The sequence below is a fragment of the Ursus americanus genome, chromosome 33 (assembly GCF_024610735.1).
Source record: "Ursus americanus isolate L20-20 chromosome 33, mUrsAme1.1.p, whole genome shotgun sequence".
Taxonomy (NCBI): Eukaryota; Metazoa; Chordata; class Mammalia; order Carnivora; family Ursidae; genus Ursus; species Ursus americanus.
Genome location: NC_142159.1, coordinates 162,879 through 186,561, shown reverse-complemented (window position 1 = coordinate 186,561; position 23,683 = coordinate 162,879). Strand labels below are relative to the sequence as shown.

The window sequence follows — 23,683 nt, the reverse complement described above, 5'->3', positions numbered from 1 at the left end:
TTCTTCCTCCCACTCCCCCTGCTTGTGTTCCCTCCCTCGCTGGCGGTCTCTCTCTGTCAAATAAATAAATAAAATCTTAAAAAAAAAAAAGAAGAGGAAATTTGGACACACAGAGAGACACCAGGGGCCTGCAAGCACACAGAGGAAAGACTGTGTGAAGACATAGAGTGAGGCTGCCATTTGCAGCCAAGGAGTAAGGCCTCAGGAGAAACCAACTCTGCCGACGTAGGCAGGCCTGGTCTGAGGACCCAGAGGGGGTCCCGCAGGGCCAACCAAGAGGGTCCTTGGATTTGCACAGGATAGAAATCAAGCTCAAGCAGGAGGAAGTGAGAGCAGAGTGTACTGAATGGTGTAAGTGATAGATTACAGTAGATGGAGTGTCTGGGAGCCTCCTGAAAGGAGAAGCGAGTCTCTGTGTCACTTGGGGTCAGGTGTTTATATTGGAAAGAGGTCCAGGATATGTGTTCTTTCAGGAATCCAGGTCTGCTTAAGGGTGAGTGTCAGGTGAACAAGAGCTGTTATTCTATAAATCACTGAAGATGGGGGGGGGGTACGGATGCCAGTGTTGGCAGGGGTTTGTTCAAAGCTCATGTCCTGGAGCTCAGGATCCGGTTTTTCTTAGATGTTATCAGATATGTGGGGGCCTAGGATGAAACTCAGGGTATGATTAACTTTCTTACTTCCCCCTTGGAGTGGGAACATACAGCTTCCTTGGTTTACTCACATGCAAGGTGAAAGATCCCGAGTAAATGAGGCCTAGCGGAGAAACAGCAGAGATGGAGCCTTTCTGAAATGGAGTCCCTTCAGGTTCCCTGTCTCTGCTGGCACCTGGATCCCAGACTTCTAGCCTCCTGAACTGTGAGAAAATAAACATCTGTTGTTTAAAGCCACCCGGTCTGTGGTATTTTGTTGTGGCCGTCCTAACAAACTAATGCGCTCCTTTAAGAACATTAGAAATATATATTCCAGACTTTTTTCTCTTTTTTTTCTGAGCGGGAAAGAGAGAGAGACAGTCTCAAGCCAGTTCCATGCCTGATGTGGGGCTTGATCTCACAACCCTGAGATCGTGACCTGAGCCAAAACCAAGAGTCAGATGCCTAACAGACTGAGCCACCCAGGCGCCCCAGACTTCAGTTTTTAATTTATTGTTTTCTGAGATGGGTTGATATGAAAACTCTAGCCCCACTATTACCAGAAAGAGAAAGTCATTATCCCGTTTCCACGCGCTGCTCCCTCATAGCCCTTACCATCATCTGGGATGTTACCAATTTTTCTATTTTTTATTGTTAAGAAGAAAACCACAGGCTCAAAATGGGGTCACTTAGGCCATGTCATTAAACCGGGGCTTAATAGCTAAGCTAATTGCAATTCCAACCACCCCCAGAAATGTAGTGTTTAACAAGTCAAGCAGGAGTTTTGTGGTCTGGCACCACTAAGCTAATATGTCACATGGGCCCTCTCCATCCCCCAAAGGTAAGTGAGGTAATCCACCCAATTAGACCCCCAGCTCTAACCTTTGAGAGAAGGTGACCTTTCATGGAACAATCCTTTCTTTTCTTTCACTAATAATTTCCTCGCCCCACGCTCACTCCTAGAAAACCTTCTGTTTTATACAACTCTCTAGTGCTCCCCTCTACTTGCTAGATCATGGATCGATTCATGAATCACTCAAGCCAGTTAGATCTTCAACCGTACTGGGCTGAATTTCTGTTTAACATTATCTATTTAATTCCTCACGAGTTAAGATCCAAGAGAGCAGGGATCATTTTGATAACTGCTATATGCTCAGAGCCTGTAACAATGCGGGACCCATGGTAGGCACTCAAGAGAGTTGCTGAACGAATGAATGACAGGATGACAAAGAAGGGGGCCCTCCTACCAGAAGAGCTGGAGGGCCACGTGGTCCCTCCGGAGGCCGCCTGGCCCCACCCATGGTGGGCGGGCTGGCCGCTGTCCCCAGGTCTGGGCGCCCCGGGCGCCGTCCGCCGCTCCGGTGCCGGGTTTTTGGGCGCGCCGGCTTCCCGGGAGGGGCGGGCTCGGGGCGGTCCCTTGTGGGCGGAGCCCGCGGCGGGGCATGCGGAGCCGCCGGAAGACGCGCGCGCTGGGCGGGTGGCTACGCGGCCGCGTGGGGTGACTGGGCCGGGGGTGGGCCGGGCGGTGCAGGGGCGACCGGTGCCGCGAGCGAGGGCGCAGCGCGGCGGGAGGACGGAGGCGCCGGACGACCCGGGGCTGCGGCCCACGAGGCGGGGCGGCGGGTGGAACCGGCCGCCGCTGCCGCGGGCCCAGCGTCAGAGCGACAGCCTGCGAGGTGTATCCTCGCCCGCGTCTGCGGGAAGCGGGGCCGGGGCAGCCCTCCCACTGCGGCCGGTGGAGCCCCGCTGCCTGGCGCGCGGCCGCGGAAGGCCGCCTGGGAGGGCGGCGGCGTGATGCGGTGCGGCGGCCGGCCTTAGGCCGGCTTCGCGGGAAGCCGGGAGCGGGGAGAAGAAGCCCGGCGTCTGGGGCGGAGGCCGAGGTCGAGGTCCCGCGGGCTCCCGAAGGAAGCCTGCGGGAACGTGGGGCGTGTTTCGGAGAATCGTCGGTGAGCGGGGGCATGTGGTCTACGAAGGCTGGGGAAGAACAAAATCTGCTACCTCCCGGTCCTCCGAAGAGACACCAGTGGCGCCGAAAGCCTCGGGAGCGAGCGCTCTTGCGGCCGCGTCCCTGATCCCAGCAGTGTACAGTGCCGAGCTGGTGAGGCTTCGCGGGTCGGCAGCCTCCGTCCTGGGGAGGCACGGCCGGGAGCAGTGAGGAGGGCCAGCTTCTAAATGATGGTTCGAAAGTTTCCCCACTTCGGTAACTCCACGTTTACTTTTACGTATTCGGGGCAGGGTATTTCCACATGCTTCAGCCCGCAGGATGCAGCTCCTTTCTGTGCATCGGGGGCAGCTTGGGGCCGGGGGCGGGGGGAGCCCGTAAGCTACGTACCCTTCCTCACAAATTTCAAAAAGTTGGGCCGGCTCCCTTTGCACGGAGCTCGGACTGTGCGTGGGGCCCCAGATGTGCTGGACCTGGTCGCTGCGGAGGCACCTAATCAGATGCCGGGGCGGGGGGCGGGGGGTTGGATGAGATGATAGCTTTGAGTTGTTCCCAGATTTTCCTTTTACAAACAGTTCTGCACTAGTCCTCATGATACTCAGAGTACTGCATTTCCTCCATCTGAACACACACCCCTCACCCAATTTTAACGTTTCTGAAACCAGGAGACGTATTAACAGGTTAAAAGGACTTGCAGGCTGCTGGGCATCTGCGTGGGTGGGGTTGTGTCTAGCGCTGTTTGGTCATGTGAAAATGCAGCTGTGTGATTATTCCATCACTTATGACACTTGAACTTTAAATTTAGATCTCGAATTGTTTTTAAAAAGTAGCTTAAAAAGATAATGCTGTGTGTGGTGCAGCATTAAAGCAAAAGGTTTATAGTAATATTTATTAAGGGTTTTTGCATGCCTGACATTGTTTGCATTAGTATTAGAGCCCTATAAAGTATAATTGTTATCCCTGTTTTATAGACGAAGAAACTGAAGCTCAGAGAGTTGAAGTGCCTTAGAGCTTTTTAAGTACAGGTGTCAGGATTCTCACCCAAGCTGTGTGATTTCAAAGCTTGCCCTCTTCACTCCGAAGAGGCAGAAGGTGCTTGCAGCTCACAAGGAGGGACGTCAAGGCAGTGTCTATGCCTGTTTGTATCTTTGGCTGTTTGCCTATGTGCCTACGGAACGGGGAGACAGCCACGTCCAAGAGCACTGATTATACTTAGAATCCACGTTGATGCCAAGTCTTTGTTTTTGGATCTTTTGCAGTTTAGAATAGATTTCTGCAAGTTCTGGAGTTCTGGCTGTGTGGTGGGTGCTTCTGAATCCCTCTTCTGCCTTTTGCTCTTCTAGAAGAATATAGAGGCATGCACTCTAGCCTACTCAACTGGCTGCCTCCCGAGGAGGCAGTTCTTCATTCAAGAGAGAAGTCAGTGTTTCAGAGTTAAAGTCACATCAGCCTCTAGGAGCCCCCAGCTTCTGGTGCCACAGGGACACGCCAAAGTCCCAAGGGCAGGAGGTTGTGCTCAGAGGAGACGACACGCCTGTGAAGCGTCTCAGGAGAGGCTCTGGCCGTTTTCCTCCCCGGAAGTGGACAAGCCCAGTCGGGGGCGGGGGGCGTCGTCATGCTGCAGCAGCTCCTCATCACCCTGCCCACGGAGGCCGGCACCTGCGTGAAGCTGCGCCATCCGAAGAAGGCCAAGGAGGGGGCGCCCTTGTGGGAGGACGTGACTAAGATGTTTGAAGGAGAAGGTGAGACCAGGCTGAGGGAGGGGAATGGGGAGAGAAGAATTCTCAATTTGTGTGTGAAAGGATAGGTACACTTCATTGAGGTGATCTCTTGGGGAGAAAATTGGGGGAAAGCAGGTCTTTGGGGTTCGTGCTTGTGGCTTTTGGGGAGGGGATCGCTATGAGAGGAAATGTTGGGCTCCTCGCGCCATGTGCTCCATGCTGCTGCCATCTCCAGTCCTCAGATACAGCAACAGCAGTGTTCCCCACCAGTGGCTCCCAAGTATATGGGGTCAAAGGTTTCTACTCCCTAACGCCCTCCCAAAGTCTTCCTTCCTTTGGTCATTTTGGCCCAAAGCCAGTGTTTTTCAAAAGGAGCAGTTCTTTTCTTCTGAGAGGAAGGAATGACATGCTTGATGACTCTCAGTTTACAGGAGATCAGTGGGAAACATGTCCAAGGTTACACCTTATCTGGTGGTCTGGTCAGGACAGGTAGATGGACAGAGGAATTTGTGTGTCTCACACGGTCTCTTAGTTCATACCTTTAACACTTCAAGTCCAGCTGATATCTGTTCTCGCTGCAGCAGGCAGGGACCTTGCTAAGGGTCTTGACCGATGGAAAAATGAATAATGATCTCCAATGCTTGTTGTTAATTGAAGGAGCTAGACACATATCCAGATCAAAGTAATAGAAGGTAGCATAAGAAAATGCTAGGGTAAACTTCTTTTGGAAGACAAGAGACAGGAAACATTCTTCTGATTGTATTTATCAGAGAAATTTTCACAAAGCAGATAGCATTGAATTGGGTCTTGAAAGATATCTTAAGTTTTTTGTAGAAAATTTGGGGAAAGGGTGCAGAAATGATTGCCTTAAGAGTGGTTCAGAGAATGGGGACTATCCTGGTCTAACCGAGGGCTAAGAAAGTGGCTAATGTACGGGTGGGATGGATAAAGGATGGCGGCTAGCAGAAACTAACGTTGGGAAAGGGTGCTTCAGGCGAATTGTAGAGCGCCTTGAAGGCCATGGGAAGTGTTTGGATTTTTCCTTCTTGTCAGAATCCTTCGAACAGAGGAGGGGCCTGGTAAATCTGTGCTTTTGGACCAGTGTTGACCGTTGGGAAGTACTAATGCCCAAAGCAACATACTGCAGACCCTCCTCATTAAGGAGGCTCCTACTGCTCTGAGGTGCTCTACGTGTCCCTCTCTGTGAAGGTTTTGAGAGAAAAGCCATGTTCAGCAGATCTGCAGGCAGTTTTTTCTTTTTGGGAGATTTGGGGAGATATAAACTTCATAGCTCTTTCCCTTCTTTAGCACTGCTCTCTCAGGATGCTGATGAGATCCAGGGAGAAAGTTTGAAGGATGAAGTCCCATCTGGGTCCCCAGCAGCAGAATCCCAGGTGGGTTGGTTTCCTTTCATTTCCTTGCCATGCTGTTTGGTTTTTAAGGCTTTAACTTGCCTTTTTTTTTTTTTAAGTGTGAGGGGGTGTGGGGCTAACAGATTCAACATAGGGAGCTCAGTGCAAGATGCTCTTCTACAGAAAATTGGGCTGCAGTGGTGGCCATCCCCTCCTCATGGTGGCTTCCTTCCTATTAACTCTTGTTTATGACCAACATCTAGATTAGCGCTGTGCTGACTTCTGCGCGAAAGCAGAATGAGTGATGGAATTCTAGCCCCTAAAAACAAACAGATACCACTTGGAGTCTAAAATGTACATCTTTTTTTTTTTTTTTTTTGTATTTTAAACTCAAAAACAAACTTTGTTAAGAGAGAAGAAGGTTCTGACATTTTTTTAATTTTAATGTTATTTTATTACATTATGTTAGTCACCATAGAGCACATCCCTGGTTTCTGATGTAAAGTTCAATGATTCATTAGTTGCGTATAACACCCAGTGCACCATGCAATACATGCCCTCCTTACTACCCATCACCAGTCTATCCCATTCCCCCCTCCCCCCTCTGAGGCCCTCAGTTTGTTTCTCATAGTCCATAGTCTCTCATGCTTCATTCCCCCTTCTGATTACCCCCCTTTCTTTATCCCTTTCTTCCCCTACCCATCTTCCCAGTTCTTAATGTTCCATAGATAAGAGAAATCATATGATAATTGTCTTTCTCTGCTTGACTTATTTCACTTAGCATTATCTCCTCCAGTGCCGTCCATGTTGCAGCAAATGTTGAGAACTCGTTCTTTCTGATAGCTGAGTAATATTCCATTGTATATATGGACCACAGCTTCTTAATCCAGTCATCTGTTGAAGGGCATCTCGGTTCCTTCCACGATTTAGCTATTGTGGACAATGCTGCTATGAACATTGGGGTGCATATGGCCCTTCTCTTCATTATGTCTGTATCTTTGGGGTAAATACCCAGTAGTGCAATGGCTGGATCATAGGGTAGCTCAGTTTTTAACTTTTTAAGGGACCTCCACACTGCTTTCCAGAGTGGCTGTACCAACTTGCATTCCCACCAACAATGTAGGAGGGATCCCCTTTCTCCACATCCTCTCCAACAATTGTTGTTTCTTGCCTTGTCAATTTTTGCCATTCTAACTGGCATAAGGTGGTATCTCAGTGTGGTTTTGATTTGAATTTCCCTGATGGCTAATGATTTTGAACATTTTTTCATGTGTCTGTTAGCCATTTGTATGTCATCGTTGGAAAAGTGTCTGTTCATATCTTCTGCCCATTTTATGATTTGTTTATTTGTTTCTCACGTATTGAGTTTGAGAAGTTCTTTGTAGATTTTGGATACCAGTCTTTTATCTGTAGCGTCATTTGCAAATATCTTCTCCCATTCCGTGGGCAGCCTCTTAGTTTTTTTGACTGTTTCCTTGGCTGTGCAGAAGCTTTTGATCTTGATGAAGTCCCACAAGTTCAATTTATCTTTTGTTTCTCTTGCCTTTGGAGATGTGTCATGAAAAAGGTTGCTTTGGCCAATGTCGTAGAGGTTGCTGCCTATGTTCTCCTCTAGGATTTTGATGGATTCCTGTCTCACATCGAGGTCTTTCATCCATTTGGAGTTTATCTTTGTGTATGGTGTGAAAGAGTGGTCAAGTTTCATTCTTTTGCATGTAGCTGTCCAATTTTCCCAGCACCATTTATTGAAGAGACTGTCTTTTTCCCACCGGATGTTTTTTCCTGCTTTATCAAAGATTAGTTGCCCAAAGAGCCGAGGGTCCATTTCTGGGTTCTCTATTCTGTTCCATTGGTCTATGTGTCTGTTTTTGTGCCAGTACCATGCCGTCTTTGTGATCACAACTTTGTAGTACAGCTCGAAATCCGGCATTGTGATGCCCCCAGCTTTGTTTTTCCTTTTCAACATTTCCTTGGCGATTCGGGGCCTTTTCTGGTTCCATACAAATTTAAGGACTATTTGTTCCAGTTCTTTGAAAAATGTCCTCGGTATTTTGATTGGGATAGCATTGAAAGTGTAGATTGCTCTGGGTAGCAGGGACATTTTAACTATGTTAATTCTTCCCATCCATGAGCATGGAATATTTTTCCATCTGTTTGTGTCTTCTTCAATGTCTTTCAAGAGCGATTTATAGTTTCTTAATATAGCTCCTTTACGTCTCTGGTTCAGTTAATTCCAAGGTAACGTATGGTTTTTGGTGCTATTGTAAATGGGATGGATTCCCTAATTTCTCTTTCTTCAGGCTCATTGTTCGTGTATAGAAATGCAACTGATTTCTGAGCATTGATTTTTTTATCCCTCCACATTACTGAATTGCTCTATAACTTCTAGTAGTTCGGGAGTGGATTCTTTTGGGTTTTCCATATAGAGTATCATGTCATCTGTGAAGAGAGACAGTTTGACTTCTTCTTTGCCGATTTGAATACCTTTGATCCCTTTTTGTTGTCTGATTGCTGTTGCCAGGATTTCTAGTACTATGTTGAATAATAGTGGCAAGAGTGGGCATCCTTGTCGAGTTCCTGATCTTAAGGGAAAGGCTTCCAGCTTTTCCCCATTGAGAATAATATTTGCAGTAGGCTTTTCATAGATGGCTTTTATGAGATTGAGAAATGTACCCTCTATTCCTACACTCTGAAGGGTTTTAATCAGGAAAGGATGCTGTATTTTGTCAAATGCTTTTTCTGCATCTATTGAGAGAATCATATGATTTTTGAATTTTTCTTTCTGGATAAAATCTAAGACACTGATAGATTTGCGAATGTTGAACCACCCTTGCATCCCAGGGATGAATCCCACTTGGTCATGATGGATAATCCTTTTAATGTACTGTTGGATTCTATTAGCCAGGATCTTGTTGAAGATTTTGGCATCCATATTCATTAGGGAAATCGGTCTGTAATTCTCCTTTTTGTGGGGTCTTTGCCTGGTTTGGGGATCAAGGTAATATTGGCCTCATAGAATGAGTCTGGTAGCTTTCATTCTGTTTCTATTTTTTTGAAATAGCTTTAGGAGAATAGGTATTATTTCTTCTTTGAATGTTTGGTAGAATTCCCCAGGAAAACCTTCTGGGCCTGGAGTTTTGTTTTTTGGAAGGTTGTTTATCACTGACTCAATCTCTTCATAATTAATTGGCCTGTTTAAAAAATCAATTTCTTCCTGTTTCAGTCTTGGTAGTTATAGGTTTCCAGGAAGGCCTCCATCTCTTCCAGATTGCTTAATTATTGGCATAAAGCTGTTGATAAAAGTTTCTAATAATCCTTCCAATTTCATTGGTTTTGGTTGTGACCTCTCCCTTTTCATTCATAATTTTATTAATTTGGGTCCTTTATTCTTTTGGATAAGTCTTACCAGTGGTCTGTCAATTTTATTAATTCTCTCAAAGAACCAGCTTCTCGTTCTGTTGATCTGCTCTACTGTACTCCTGGTTTCTCATTCATTGATTTCTGTTCTAATCTTGGTCAACTGCTTCCTCGTGTGTGGATTAGGCCTGTCCCTCTGTTGCTGTTCCAGCTGCTTGAGGCGAGAATATGAACACTGCATTTTAGATTTTTCTATTCTTTTGAGTGAGGCTTGGATGGTTATGTATTTCCCCGTTAGGACTGCCTTTGCAGTATCCCATAAGTTTTGGACCATTGTGTTTTCATTCTCGTTGGTCTCCATAAATTGTTTAATGTGATTTTTGATTTCCTGGTTTATCAAATCATTCCTGAGCAGGATGGTTCTTAGTCTCCAAGTGGTTGAGTTTCTTCCAAATTTTTCCTTGTGGTTGAGTTCCCATTTCAGAGCGTTGTGGTCTGAGAATATGCAGGGACTAATTTCAGTCCTTTGGTATCGGTTGAGACCTGTTTTGTGACCCAGAACATGGTCTATTCTTGAGAATGTTCCATGGGCATTAGAATAGAATGAGTATTCTTTGGTTCTGGGGTGTAGTGTTCTATATATATCTATGAGGTCCAACTCGTTGAGTATGGCACTCAAAGCCCTTGTTTCTTTGTCGATTTTCTGCATGGGTGTTCTGTCTATTTCTGATAGTGGAGTGTTGAGGTCCCCTACTATTAATGTGTTTTTATCTATATGTCTCTATATTGTGGTTAAGAGTTTGCTTGTGTATGTATCTTGCTGCTCCCCTGTTGGGGGCATATATATTTATAATTGTCATATCCACTTGTTGGATACATCCTTTAAGAATAATACAGTGCCTTGGGGCGCCTGGGTGGCACAGTGGTTAAGCGTCTGCCTTCGGCTCAGGGCGTGATCCCAGCATTATGGGATCGAGCCCCGCATCAGGCTCCTCCGCTATGAGCCTGCTTCTTCCTCTCCCATTCCCCCTGCTTGTGTTCCCTCTCTAGCTGGCTGTCTCTATCTCTGTCAAATAAATAAATAAAATCTTTAAAAAAAAAAAAAAAAAAAAAAAAAGAATAATACAGTGCCCTTCTGTGTCTCTAACTGTAGTCTTTAGTTTAAAATCCAATCTATCTGATATGAGAATTGCTACCCCAGCTTTCTTTTGAGGTCCATTGGCGTGAAAGATGGTATTCCATCCCTTTATTTTCAGTCTGGATGTATCTTTAGGTTCAAAATGAGTCTCTTGTAGACAGCAAATGGATGGGTCATGTCTTTCTATCCAATCTGCAACCCTGTGGTGTTTTATGGGAGCATTTAGGCCATTTACATTGAGATCGATTATTGAGAGATATGATTTTAATGATGCCATGTTGCCAGTAAAGTCTTTGTTTTTATCGATTGTGACTTTCTGTTCCGTCTCACTCTTGGAGCATTTTTACTTTTATAGAACCCCCCTTAATATCTCCTGTAGGGCTGGTTTCGTGGTTATGATATTGGTCAATGACTGGCGATTCTGGAAGGTCTTTATTACTCCATCCATTCTGAATGACAGCCTTGCTGGATAGAGGATCCTTGGCTGCATGTTTTTCTCTGAAAGAGCTTTAAAAATGCCCCCCCCCCCCAACCCTTTCTCTCATTCCAGGACTGTGTAGACAGGTCTGACGCAATTCTGATACCTTTGCCTTGGTACGTGAGAAATTTCTTTGCCCTGGCCGCTTTCAGTACTGTATCCTTGGATCTAATATTTGCCAAATGCACTATGACGTGACGTGACGTGGCGTAGGTTTATCATGGTTGAGCTTCTGAGGGGTCCTCTCTGCCTCTTGGACATGAATGCTTGTTTCCCTTGCTAGATTAGGGAAGTTTTCAGCTACAATTTGTTCAAATATCTCTTCTAGAGCTCTGTTTTTCTCCACCCCCTCAGGGATGCCAGTGATACTGACATTGGAACGTTTCATTGAGTCAGTAATCTCCTGTAACCTACATTCTTGAGAATGGATTTTTTTGAGTCCAGATTCTATTTTAGCTTTCTCTTCTACTAACCCATCCTCCAATTCGCCTCATTCACCCTGGCCGTCAGAGCCTCTAGTTTTGACTGCATTTGGCTCATAGAATTTTTAATTTCTGCCAAATTCGCTCTCATTTCTGCCCTTAGAGATTCTATATTCTCATTAACATTTTCGTTAATATTTTTTTCAAGTCTACACATCATCTTGACCATTGTTACTCTGAACTCTATTTCTGATAATTTGGTTATATCCATATCCATCAGTTCTGTGGCAGAGGCCACAGAGTCACTGTCTTTTCTTTGCTCGGGGGGATTTCTCCTTCTCGTCATTCTGATGAGGAGAGGTTGCGGGGTTGTCCAGAGCCCAAATTATTGACCGGGACCCAGGCCATGCACCCTTGTTTTATAGAGACCTTAGGGATGTGGGCTTCTTGATTTTTCAGCCTGCCTTCTGTGTTCTGGGGGAGGGGCCTGCCGCGCCGATACTCAGGCAACCCTGTTTGGGTAGAGTCTCCGTGTCCCCTGCGAGGGAGGATGGGGATGGGCACTCCCTGAGCCGGTATTTCCAGGCTTTTGTTCTCTGGCAGCTTTCCCTGGCGGTTTGCTGTGCCTCTTCTGAGAGTCAGAGCAGCAGCGGCCGAATTTCAGCCTCTGTCACGGAACAGAAGGATTGCGGCCCGTTCTCCACTGATGTTCTGGCCACTTTAACTCTGTTACTGTTGGTGCTGCTCAACCCTGCAGCGTCCCGGGATGTGCGCCCCACACCCGGCGTCCCAGCCCTCACTTCCAGGGCCGGCGCGTCTCTGTCCTTTGTGTTTCTAATGCCGCCAGCCGCCAGCCGCCCCGCGCGCGCTCCCGGATCTCCCGGTCTCAGTCTGGATCCAGTGAGCGCACCGGAGCTCCGTTTCAGTCTGGTCACGCGCGCACCCGGCTCACGGTCTCAGTCTGCTCTCTCGCGGGTGCCCTCCGTGAGTCCGCCCGCTCCCCCGTGCAGGTGGCTGCCGCTTCCCGGCGCCAGAACGCGGCGGCTCCCTCCCCCTTCCGTTTATCTTCCGATATCTGTGCGCGGTTTCATAGCTCCCCGCTTCATACCTCAATACTCAGCGCTGGAGATGTTCATTTGTAGAGATCCAGATGCATCTTCCTGCGTCTCAGGCTGGTTCCCTGGTTGTTCAGGCTGGTCTGGTACCTATCCAGCTCGACTCAGGGGACCAGCTGAAAAAGGGGTCCCCTACTCCTCCGCCATCTTAACTCCTTACCCCAGAAGAGTTTTTTTTTTTTTTCCCATTAAAAACTTATTTTATTTGGAAATAATTTTAAACTTACAAAACACTGCAAAAATACAGATAGGTCAAGGAACACATGCATAATTTTTTCAGATTCAGTTGAGGGTAACACACAGCCCGACCCCTGATCTCTAAATACCTAGGCGTGTTTTTTCCTAAGACTGTTTCCTTAGAGAACCACAGTATCAACTGATCAACTTCACTTACCACCTATCAACCACTGCTCAACTTCAAAAATGTACATTGATACAGTGCCTTTATCTTTTGTCCATAATCCAGTGTGGCCAGCTCTCTGTATTCCTACCAGCTATTCGTAAAGGGGTAATATTGGGTTTTTTTAATGTTTTTTTTTATTATGTTAGTCACCATACAGTACATCCCTGGTTTCTGATGCAAAGTTCGATGATTCATTAGTTGCGTATAACACCCAGTGCACCATGCAATTCCTGCCCTCCTTACTACCCATGACCGGTCTATCCCATTCCCCCACCCCCCTCCCCTCTGAAGCCCTCAGTTTGTTTCCCAGAGTCCACAGTCTCTCATGCTTCATTCCCCCTTCCCAGAAGAGTTTTAAGTGAAAAGAACTTGGGTTCTGAAGTTAGATGGTACAGGATTTGAACTTACCTCTTGTATTTATTTGCTTGGTGCTGGGGGCAGTTTTTTCTAGCTGTTTACAATCCCAGTTTCCTCAGCTGATTCAGACGCTGATTCCTTCTAAGATTGAAATGCATTTCAGAGTTATTTACAGCAATAGGGAAGAAGTTATAATAGTGTAATTATTTAAAGAGTTATCTCTGCATTCCACTATCTGGAATTCCTTGCCTCTGGACATTTATCAAAAACCAATGGGATTCTTAGTGCTAGGAAAAGATTAAATTTTGTTAAAATTGAGGTACAATTTAAATATAAGAAAATACACTAAAGAAAGTGTATAGTTCTATTTTGGCATATGTATACACCCTGTAACCAGAGTATAGACCATTTCCACCGTGTCCCTTTCCAATCAAAACTTCGCTGTGTGCCCAGTAGAGAGTACATGGGATCTGTGTTATTTCTTACAACTGTATGGGAATCTATAATTATCTCAAAATAAAAAGTTTAAAAAGAATTTATATTCTGCAATTGATAGGTACAGTGTTCTGTAAATGTCTAGTAGTTTAAGTTGGCTGATGGGTTGTTCAAATCTGTATCCTTGATACACTTTTGTCCACTTGTATCAATTACTGAGACAGGAGTGTGAAGATCTATATCTTGGTTTCGTCTTTATCTCCCTTTAGTTCTTTCAACTCTGCTTTGAGTTCTGTTATCAGATGCATTAATGCGTAGGATTGTTGCCTTCCTGATGAACTGGCAGTTTACGAGGTGTCTCTTCTTTATGGCTAGTCATAGTCCTTCTCCTAAGTCCACTTTGTCTGATTTACTACAGTTCCTCCAGTGTTCTTTCAGTTCTTTTGCTTTTAACCTTATCTGTGTCTATATATTTAAAGTGTGACCTTACATATGGCCATGTCTGGCTTGTTTCGTGCGTTTCCAGTTACCGTCATCATTGATACGGTGGGATTTAACTGAATATTCGATTTAACTGAATATTCTTGTTCTTTGTTGGCTGTTCACCCATCTTTGTTTCTTTCATCCTCTTCTGCTTCCTCTTGACTGTATAGTTTTTTAGTATTCCACTTTATGTCCTCTGATGACCTTTGAGCTCTACTTGTTTGATTTGCTTTTAGTGGTTGTTCTGGCCATTACAATACACGTTTTTAACATATCACAGTTGAATTAACATTATGCTGTCACACATGGTATGAAAGCCTCCTATTTCCATTTATTCTTTCTCATTCTTTGTATATTGTTACCATACATTTCGCTTTACACGTTATAAACCTCACAGTACATTGTTCTTATTTTCATTTTTTTTTTATTTTTTAAAAAGATTTATTTATTTATCTGAGGGAGAGAGCACATGTGCATGCAAGCAGGGGGAGGGGCAGAGGGAAAGAGAGAATCTCAAGCAGGCTGCCCATTGAGAGCGTGCTCCCCTCTTATTTTTATTTTTAGTGGTAAATTGCTTTTAAGAAATTAAGAAAAGGAGGGGCTCCTGGGTGGCTCAGTCGGTTAAGCGTCTGCCTTCAGCTCAGGTTATGGACCCAGGATCCTGGGATTGAGCCCCATGTCCAGCTCCTTGCTCTGCAGGGAGTCTGCTTTTCCCTCTGGCCCTCTCTCCGCCCCCCCAACTCATGCTCGCACACACGCACTCTCTCTCAAATAAATACAATCTTTAAAGAAAAAAGAGATTAAGAAAAGGAGAAAAAAACAGGTCTTTTCATATCTGTCTACATAATTACCAATACAGGCCCTCTTCATTCCTTCTTTTATTTCCAAGTTTCTAACTGGCATCATTCTCTTCACTCAGAGAGATGTTGTTTAACATTTCTTGTAGTGCGGCTGTCTGATGGATTCTCACAGCTTTTGCCGATCTAAAGATGTCTTTCTATTGTCTTCCTCCTTGAGACTCTTTCGTTGGATATAGAACTCTAGGGTGACTTTGCTTCTTGTAGCACTTAGGAGTGTTCCATGATCCTTTAGCTTGTACTGTTTCGAATGAGAAGTCAGCTGTTACTCTTCTCTCCCTGCAGGTGACATGCCTCTCTGTTTGTACGGACCAGCCTTTCTTGTGTTTCGTGCCTCCGCTCCTACCTTCTGGCCACCTTCTTGATCTTCCCTTTTGTCTTTGCTGTTCAGCAGTTTTACTACGATGTGCCCACGGATGATTTTCTTTGAATTTATTTCTTTTTGGGGTTTGCTGAGCTTCTTGGGTCTGTGCCTTGATTTTTTTTTTCCATCGAATTTGGAAAATTTTCAGCCTTTATTTAATATTTTTTCTGCCCATTCTTTTATCTCCTTCTGAGATTCCAATTGCATGGATATTAAACCACTTGGTATTATCCTGGATTATTTTTCTTTTCTCTCTTGGTGCTTCAGTTTGAATAATATCTATTGACCTGTCTTAAGTTTCACAGATCTCAATTTTTACCAAAAGAAAAAAAAATCCTGAAACTTAATTGGTATTGTAATCAATAGGTCACTTTGCAGAGAATAGCTATCTTATAAATACTGAGTCTTCCCATCCATAACCTGGTATATCTCTTCACTATTTAGATCTTTAATTTCTCCCAGCGATGTTTTATGGTTTTATTGTAAAGATTTTGTACTTACTTTGTTAACTTTATCCCTAAGTATTTCATAATTTTCTGATCCCTTATAATTGCTATTTGTAATTTCAATTTACAACTGTCCATTGCTAGTATTTAAAAGTACAATTGATTTTTTTATACTGACCTTGTATTCTGTAACCTTGCTAAACATACTAGTTCTAGTAGCTTTTTATAGATTCCTTAAGGTTTTCTTTGAACATAATCACATTATTAGCAAATAAAAAGAGAATTCTTGCCTTCAAAAAAAAAAAGTTTCACAAATCTCATCTTTGTCAGGGTTCAATCTGCCACTAAGTCTGTTCAGTGGATTTTTCAGGTATTATATTTCTCATTCATAGAATTTTCACTTAGTTCTTTAGCATTTCTCTCTCTGTTCTCAATTACCCCCATGTTTTCACCTATTCTGTCCTTTTTTTTTTTTGCGTGGGGGGGGCAGGGAGGGGCAGAGGGAAAGGGAGAGAAAGGGAGAGAGAAAGAATCTCAAGCAGGCTTCACCCCCAGCACAGAGCCTGACGTGGGCTCATCTCATGACCCTGAGATCATGACCTGAGCTGAAATCAAGAGTCACATGCTTAACCGGGTGCCCCTCTATTGTAAGTTTTTTAACATATATTTTAATAATTGCTTTAAACTTCCCATCTGCTAATTCCAATGACTTGGTCACCTATGGGTTTGCTTCTATTGATTTTTCTTTTCTTTTCTTTTCTTTTTTTAATTGTAAGTTTTATTTTTTTTATTTTTATTTTTATTTTTTAAAGATTTTATTTATTTATTTGACAGACAGCCAGTGAGAGAGGGAACACAAGCAGGGGGAGTGGGAGAGGAAGAAGCAGGCTCCCAACCAAGGAGCCTGATGTGGGGCTTGATCCCAGAACACCGGGATCACGCCCTGAGCCAAAGGCAGACGCTTAACGACTGAGCCACCCAGTCGCCCCTGATTTTTATTTTCTTGATTATAGATTAGATTTTCTTCCTCCTTCACATGTGTAACAGTTTTTTATAGTAGTTCAGATATTGGGTATTAAAGAACAGTGAGGGATGAAATATAGTTTGTTTGTTTGTTTAGTTCTGTTTATTTCCAGGAGACTAAGCCCTTTCCTCTGTCTAGTGGTCAAGGCAAGGGACTGATTATTCATATCCCCCCTAGAGCTGTGGCTGAGCTGTGGCTGAGATACAGCTTTTATTTGAGGCGTTCATTTCTGATTAACCCAACTACAAAAGCCCATGCCACCACAGCTGGGGGTGGGGACACTGATCTTTTTTAGCTCTTGGAGTATTTGAGCTAGGATGGGGTTAGACCACAGTTCCAGACTGTTTTGTTCATCTTTGCATTAAACTCCAGTGGGACCCCAGAAATTAAGCTCAGCAGGAATGCATTGGTTTCGTGACGATATGTGCTGAAAGCCTCTCCCTCTCCCTCCCTCCCTACCCCCACCACTCCCTCCCCCACCTCTCTAACCTCATCTCCTACTCCTTCCTTCACCACCTTCCACCAGTGATCCTGTTCACTTTCCTGTTCCTTAGACAACCAAAGATGCTCTCGCTTTAGGTCCTTTGTACCTGCCTGGAACGCTCTCCCCTCAGATTTCCACATGGCTCTCCCTCACTGAATTCATGTCTCCCATCAAATATTGCCTTTTTAGAGAGGCCTTCCCCCACCACCCTGCATAAAAGATCCTCCTCTCCCCTCACTGTTGTTTGCCATGTTCCTCCCTTATCCTGCTTAATTGTTTTCTAAGGCACCTATGACCATCTGTTTTTCTAAATATTTATTTATGGTAATCTCTGGAGGATTTTCAAACACAGTCAGAGGAGGCTCCCGGTAAACCTAGTTTAGACTCTCTCAGAACTTAGAATTCTGTCAGAACTCCTTGGACCTTGGTGGAGGTGGACTCCGTCTGAAAAGGAATATATTCAATATTCTAGGAACTGTTGACCTTCAAGGACATATCCGTGGACTTCACCCAGGAGGAGTGGGGACACCTGGCCCCTGCTCACCGGAATCTATACCGGGAGGTGATGCTGGAGAACTATGGGAACCTGGTCTCAGTGGGTAAGGACGGGTGAAACATTCTCCCAGAAAACCTGTCCATTACAGGACAGTCATTATTTCTGAATTATTAAAGGTTGTGGGTTCCCTGGAGCTTGGCCTTGGGTTGTGTATTAGAGACGTCTCATTCCTTGGGGGAACTGCTGTACTTGGTAGAGCTAGAATAGGAAGACGTCCTGTGGTGCCCTCTCCATGATCAGAGACCCTGAATGTTAGAGGACTAGGACGAAATTCTGGGGATGGTTCTTAGAACTCAGCATAACCATTCATGCTCTTTTTTCTTTTTTACTTTACAAGCAGGATATCAACTTTCCAAACCTCGTGTGATATCTCAGTTGGAGAAAGGACAAGAACCATGGATGACAGAGAAAGAAGGCCCAGGAGACCCCAGGTCAGGTAAGACCAAGACAGCTAGTACATTTTAAAACATAGGCCAGAGTCTCCGCAGTCTTCCCACAGCCCCTGGACAGGGCATGCGCTAAACCTGACATCACCCTTCCCTCCGTCACCCCTGTCCTTCACCTGACCTTGCAGAAGTCTCTCCGCAATTGGAGGGAAGGGAATCTTGTCTTCATTAAGGTTAAACTTGACTTTCCTTCTTATTTTTAGTATCCTGAACTCTGAATTGAAAGCTCCTTTCTCTAAGCAGTCAGAAGTACCTGGTCTCTCCTCACAGGAAACACGTCTCTTTTCAGGACTCTCACTGCATTCGACAGATCTTTAATTTTCTGTCTTGCATTCTATTTCCACTTTTTGCCAACTTCCATTTTACAATTTCCGCTTTGATTCTCACTCTTCTTTTCAACTCATGTATCTTTTGTATTTTTTGTAACAACTACTGTATGAAAATTCTTGCAAGAGAAATTGCCACAAGACACTTTCTCCCCAAATTCAGTGTGTTGGTTTTTTTAAAGATTTTATTTATTTATTTGACAGAGAGAGACAGCCAGCGAGAGAGGGAACACGAGCAGGGGGAGTGGGAGAGGAAGAAGCAGGCTCATAGAGGAGGAGCCTGATGTGGGGCTCGATCCCATAACGTCGGGATCACTCCCTGAGCCGAAGGCAGATGCTTAATGACTGTGCCACCCAGGGCCCCCCAATTCAATGGTTTTTAACCATCTCCTTAAATTTTGCTTTATTATGAAATATTTTAGGTGTTTAGTAAGACATAAAGAACATTGTAACAAACTTCTATGTAGCTTCTACCTAGATTAAGAAAAAAAAGAGTTGAAGCCCTGCTACCCTCTTACCTTTTGAAATAACCAACTTTTCCAGGTTTAAATATTGTCATTTTCACCCGTGTCTTCATACTTTTATTACAGGTGTCTGTCCCAGAGCAGTATATGGTATTGTTTTGCATGTTCTTATTCTTTAAATGTGTATTTACTTCGACTTGCTTTTCTCCTTCAACATGGCTGATATTTATGTTGTTCTGGTTCTTCTATTTCCACTGAATTAATAAATCACAATTTATTTATCCATTTTCCTATTCATATACATTTATATTGTTTCTGAAGTTGGGGGTTACCAAGATGCAGTGTCTTCCTGCACACGTCCTCTTGTGTACATATGCGAGTATTCCGGAGCTGTTTAGTGGGGTCATGCTGTATATGCGCCTTCGCTTTGCTGGAGATTACTGACTTGCTCGACAAAGCAGGTGCACCAGTTTGTACTCCCGTCGGCAAGCCTTAAGAGTTTCCAGAGCTCAGCCTCTTTGTCAACACTTAGCTTTGTCAAACTTTAAAATTATCGTAGGGGCACCTGAGTGGCTCAGTTGGTTGGGCGTCCAACTCTGGATTTCAGCTCAGGTCAGGATCTCAAGGTTGTGGGATTGAGCCCTGTGTTGGGCTCCACACTCGGTGCAGAGTCTGCTCCAGAGTCTTTCTCTGCCCCGCCCAAATAAATAAATAAATAAATATCTTTTAAAAAATGAAATTATTGTAAATTTGTGGGTGAATATGGTATCTCGTTGTTTCTTTTGTTTTCCTGATTACTAGCAAGAGGAGCATACTTTTCATGTTTATTGACCATCCGGAGTTCTCTTATGTAAATGACTTGTTTATATCTTTGCCAATTGTTCTATTATCTTTTTTCTTGATTTATAGAAAAATTGTATGTAATATATATTATATTCTTTCAGATTTGGTTTTTCATATTTAAAGTTAATTCACCTGGAATCATTTTATATGTAATATGAGGTGAGGCTCTACTTTGACTTTTCAACAAGAATAATCAGTCCAGGAACCATTTATTCAGTAGCCACTCTGTTACCTGTCAAGTTTCCTTATATACTTGGGTCTGTTCTAGGCACTCTCTAATTCTGTTCTATATTTCTATTCTAGCCCTACTCAAATGCCAAGCTGTCTTAATTACTGTATTTCTTAGTGAATCTGAATATCTGGTAGAGATAGTTCTCCCACTTTGTTCTTCACAATTGTCCTGGTTATTCTTAGCCTCTTGACTTCCATACAAATTACAGAATGAGTGCCTCCAATTTCACACACACATACACGCACACGCACGCACAAATACTTCAGTGGTATTTTGATGGGAATGGAATTTATAGATCAACTTTGGGGGGAATTAATACTATCATATTGAGTTTTATTATCCAGAACATAGTGTTTTGCTCCATTTATTGATATTTCCTAACTTTTTTAAAAATAAAGTTTCAGAATTTTCCCGATAAAGGTCTACATATTACATCTCCTGTTAGATTCGTCTTGAAGACCTTATATTTTGCTATTGTAGATGGTATATATTTTTAACTTGTGTTTTGTGTTCGTTGTTGGTGTGTAATAGCCCAGTTAATTTTGTATATTGATCTTATAGCTAGCCACCTTGTTTCACTCCATTATTAATTCCAGTCATTTGTTTATATATTCTCTTGGGTTTTCTCTTTTTCAGCTTATAATACTGAAAATAATAAAAGCTGCCATGATCTTCTAGAAGGTCAGTCCCTTTAAATAATAACAGTTTGATTTTAGTAAAATCTTTTGTTTAATGCAGTAACAAAAACTCTCAACTTCATTTAAAGTTGAGTCTTCTCTTCTTCAATAGTCTCGTCCTTTTTTAGGGCTGGATACTGATTTGGGGAAGGGACATAGGTGGCTTCTTCTTTCCTTCCCGGTCTTCTTCTCTTCCCCCTCCCGTATTCAGAATCAGAAGCTCACAGAACATAGACTCTATTATTGCCTTTACTCATTAAGAATTTGAAAGTACTAATATACTTTTGTGTTGACCAAAAAAAATCTCACAAGACGTTATACCTTTCAGGATACAGATCTATCAGTTGAAATATTGGTAATGGGTACAACAAATTATCAAGTAAAAAAGCCAATCAGAATTTTAAAGGTTAAAAGATATTTTCGGGGGCACCTGGGTGGCTCATTCAGTTAAGTGTTTGACTCTTTATTTTGGCTTAGGTCATGATCTCAGGGTTGTGAGATCAAGCCCTGCTGGGAGGGAAGCCTTCTTGAGATTCTCTCCCTGTCTTCTTCTGGGACTCCTCTCCCCCCTCAAAAAAATAAAAGATACTTTCATAGAACATAGCAATAATAGCAGCAAAGTCTGGGTTTCTTACAAGTCTCCTTTCTAGAGACAGACTAATAACTAAGAAAATAGAACAATGTAAATATTAATACAAGTTTCAGTAAAAGACAGCTTAATGTTTTTATGAAAGTTCTTAGTTCAGACTTTATTTTCGAACGAGCATCTGCTGCTGCTGGTGTGGAGAGAGGGACATCTTTTTATCTTTCTGAGATTGTTTTCCAAAAGTTGTTGTCAACTAAAAAGGTATTCATAAGGCATAGCTCTGAAATTTCATTATTTAGTATTAGAACAGGTCTAAAGTCCTCAAATTTTACTCTCTATATAAAATCACACATTTTCCTTATTTACTGTTTCTTAACTTCCCATTACCTCCCCGGTTGCATAACCATATTTAACTGTGCAGTTGAGCCTTGAACGATACTGGTTTGTACTGCACGGGTCTGCATATACGTGGGTTTGTTACAGCACTATAAGTGTATTCTTTCTCCCTTCACATTTTATTGTAAGAATATAATATATGATACATATAACATAAAAAATGTGTTAATTGACTTATCAGTAAGGCTTCTAGGCAACAGTAGGCTATTCATAATTAAGTTTTGGGGGGAGTCAAAAGTTATACATGGATTTTTTTTTTTTACTGCGCTGGGGTTGGTATGCCAGTCCCCATGTTGTTCACGGGTCAACTATAATCAAAAACTCGTACTTTATATGTGTAGTTATCTAAATTTCTATTTCATACTCGTTTCAATAATTGATTTTTTAAAGCATAATGAATAAGAGTTCCTTGCATTTTTTCCATTTCTTTCAGACTTGAAGAATAAAACAGAAAGCGATGCATCAGCTGCAAAGAATGACATCTTGCAGGAACAGTTATATCATGGCGTTATGACGGAAGGGTTCCTGAGAGACGATGTCATTTATTCCACATTGAGAAAAGTCTCCAAATACGATGGTGACTTAGAAAGGCACCAGGAAACCCATGGAAGAGATGTGAGACAAGCCCTCCTGACCCACAAGAGTGGCCAAGAAACTAACAAATTTGGTGAAACTATTGTCAGTTCAAATGTTATTATAGAGCAGAGGCACCGTAAATGCGATACACCTAGAAAGGGGAACAAATACAAATTAGACTTGATTAATCATCCGAGTTACATAAGAACAAAAACCTATGAATGTAATATATGTGAAAAAATCTTCAAACAACCCATTCATCTTACTGAACACATGAGAATTCATACTGGTGAAAAGCCTTTCCGGTGTAAGGAATGTGGAAGGGCCTTTAGTCAAAGCGCATCCCTTACTACACACCAGAGGATCCATACTGGCGAGAAACCCTTTGAATGTGAAGAATGTGGCAAAGCCTTCAGACATCGCTCATCTCTTAATCAGCATCATAGAACTCACACTGGAGAGAAACCCTACGTGTGCGATAAATGTCAGAAAGCTTTCAGCCAGAACATTAGCTTGATCCAACATTTGAGAACTCATTCTGGAGAGAAACCCTTCACGTGCAGTGAATGTGGGAAAACCTTCCGACAGATTAGACACCTTAGTGAACATATAAGAATTCACACCGGGGAGAAGCCCTATGCGTGCACTGCGTGTTGTAAAACCTTTAGTCATAGAGCGTATCTAACACATCACCAGAGAATCCATACTGGGGAGAGACCCTACAAATGTAAGGAATGTGGGAAAGCCTTTAGGCAGAGGATACACCTTAGCAACCATAAAACTGTTCATACAGGAGTGAAAGCATATGAATGCAACCGCTGTGGGAAAGCCTACCGGCATGATTCATCCTTTAAGAAACATCAGAGACACCACACTGGAGAAAAACCTTATGAATGTAATGAATGTGGAAAAGCCTTCAGCTATAATTCCTCACTTAGTCGGCATCATGAGATACACAGGAGGAATGCCTTTCGAAATAATGTTTGAAAATAGATTATTCTACATGAGAACAAAAGCTGGCTCTAAATCAGTGATTCTGTGTTTTTAAATTCCAGGATTCAAATTTGAGGAATTGATATCATGATGCCAGCTTTTAATTTTGCCCATTATGTAAATAGTACATTGATAACTACTGTCTACTAACACCTCCATACAAAGTACTTAATCAAGAACAATTGGCCCTTGAAATTAAATGGTCCTTCAAATGAAATTCAGCATTATGGAAAATGCACACATAATTGTTATCTTTCTGATTTTATGGTGGATTAATCATTCTCCATGGGCATTCACTGATTTATAGACTAACAATTGGGAAGAACTTTTGAAAATACCACCACCCCTATTTTTTAAGTAAACTTTTTTTTTTTTTAATGGGGAAACTTAAAAGTGGTGTAAAGCTCAAAAGGCATAGAAAGTTGTATAAGTGAAAATCCTTTTCCCACATCCCCCACCACCAATTTTTTTATAGAGGCAACCACCATTTTTTAATAACTAATTTTTTTGTGTGCACCCTTCCAGAGATTTTTGTATTTGTATTCAAGAGAATACAAATGCAGAGTTTTTCTTTTTAA

At 43.1% G+C, this 23,683-nt stretch overlaps 1 protein-coding gene across 5 annotated transcripts; it reads left to right on the top strand.

Annotated features, from left to right (window-relative positions):
- The first annotated feature begins 2,155 nt into the window (after positions 1-2,155).
- ZFP69 (ZFP69 zinc finger protein) lies at positions 2,156-23,287 on the top strand. 5 transcript variants are annotated; one of them, XM_045771932.2, is made up of 7 exons: positions 2,156-2,832; positions 3,918-4,316; positions 5,604-5,689; positions 17,483-17,609; positions 17,904-18,002; positions 20,514-20,558; positions 21,970-23,287. In XM_045771932.2, the coding sequence occupies exons 2-7, from the start codon at positions 4,190-4,192 to the stop codon at positions 23,097-23,099; spliced, it is 1,614 nt and encodes a 537-aa protein (XP_045627888.2). In that variant the 5' UTR covers positions 2,156-2,832; positions 3,918-4,189; the 3' UTR covers positions 23,100-23,287. The 5 variants fall into 5 exon arrangements, with proteins under 5 accessions (XP_045627888.2, XP_045627890.2, XP_045627887.2 ...); XM_045771934.2 differs by having other exon boundaries at positions 3,834-4,316; positions 17,907-18,002; XM_045771931.2 differs by having other exon boundaries at positions 3,834-4,316.
- The last annotated feature ends 396 nt before the right edge of the window (positions 23,288-23,683 follow it).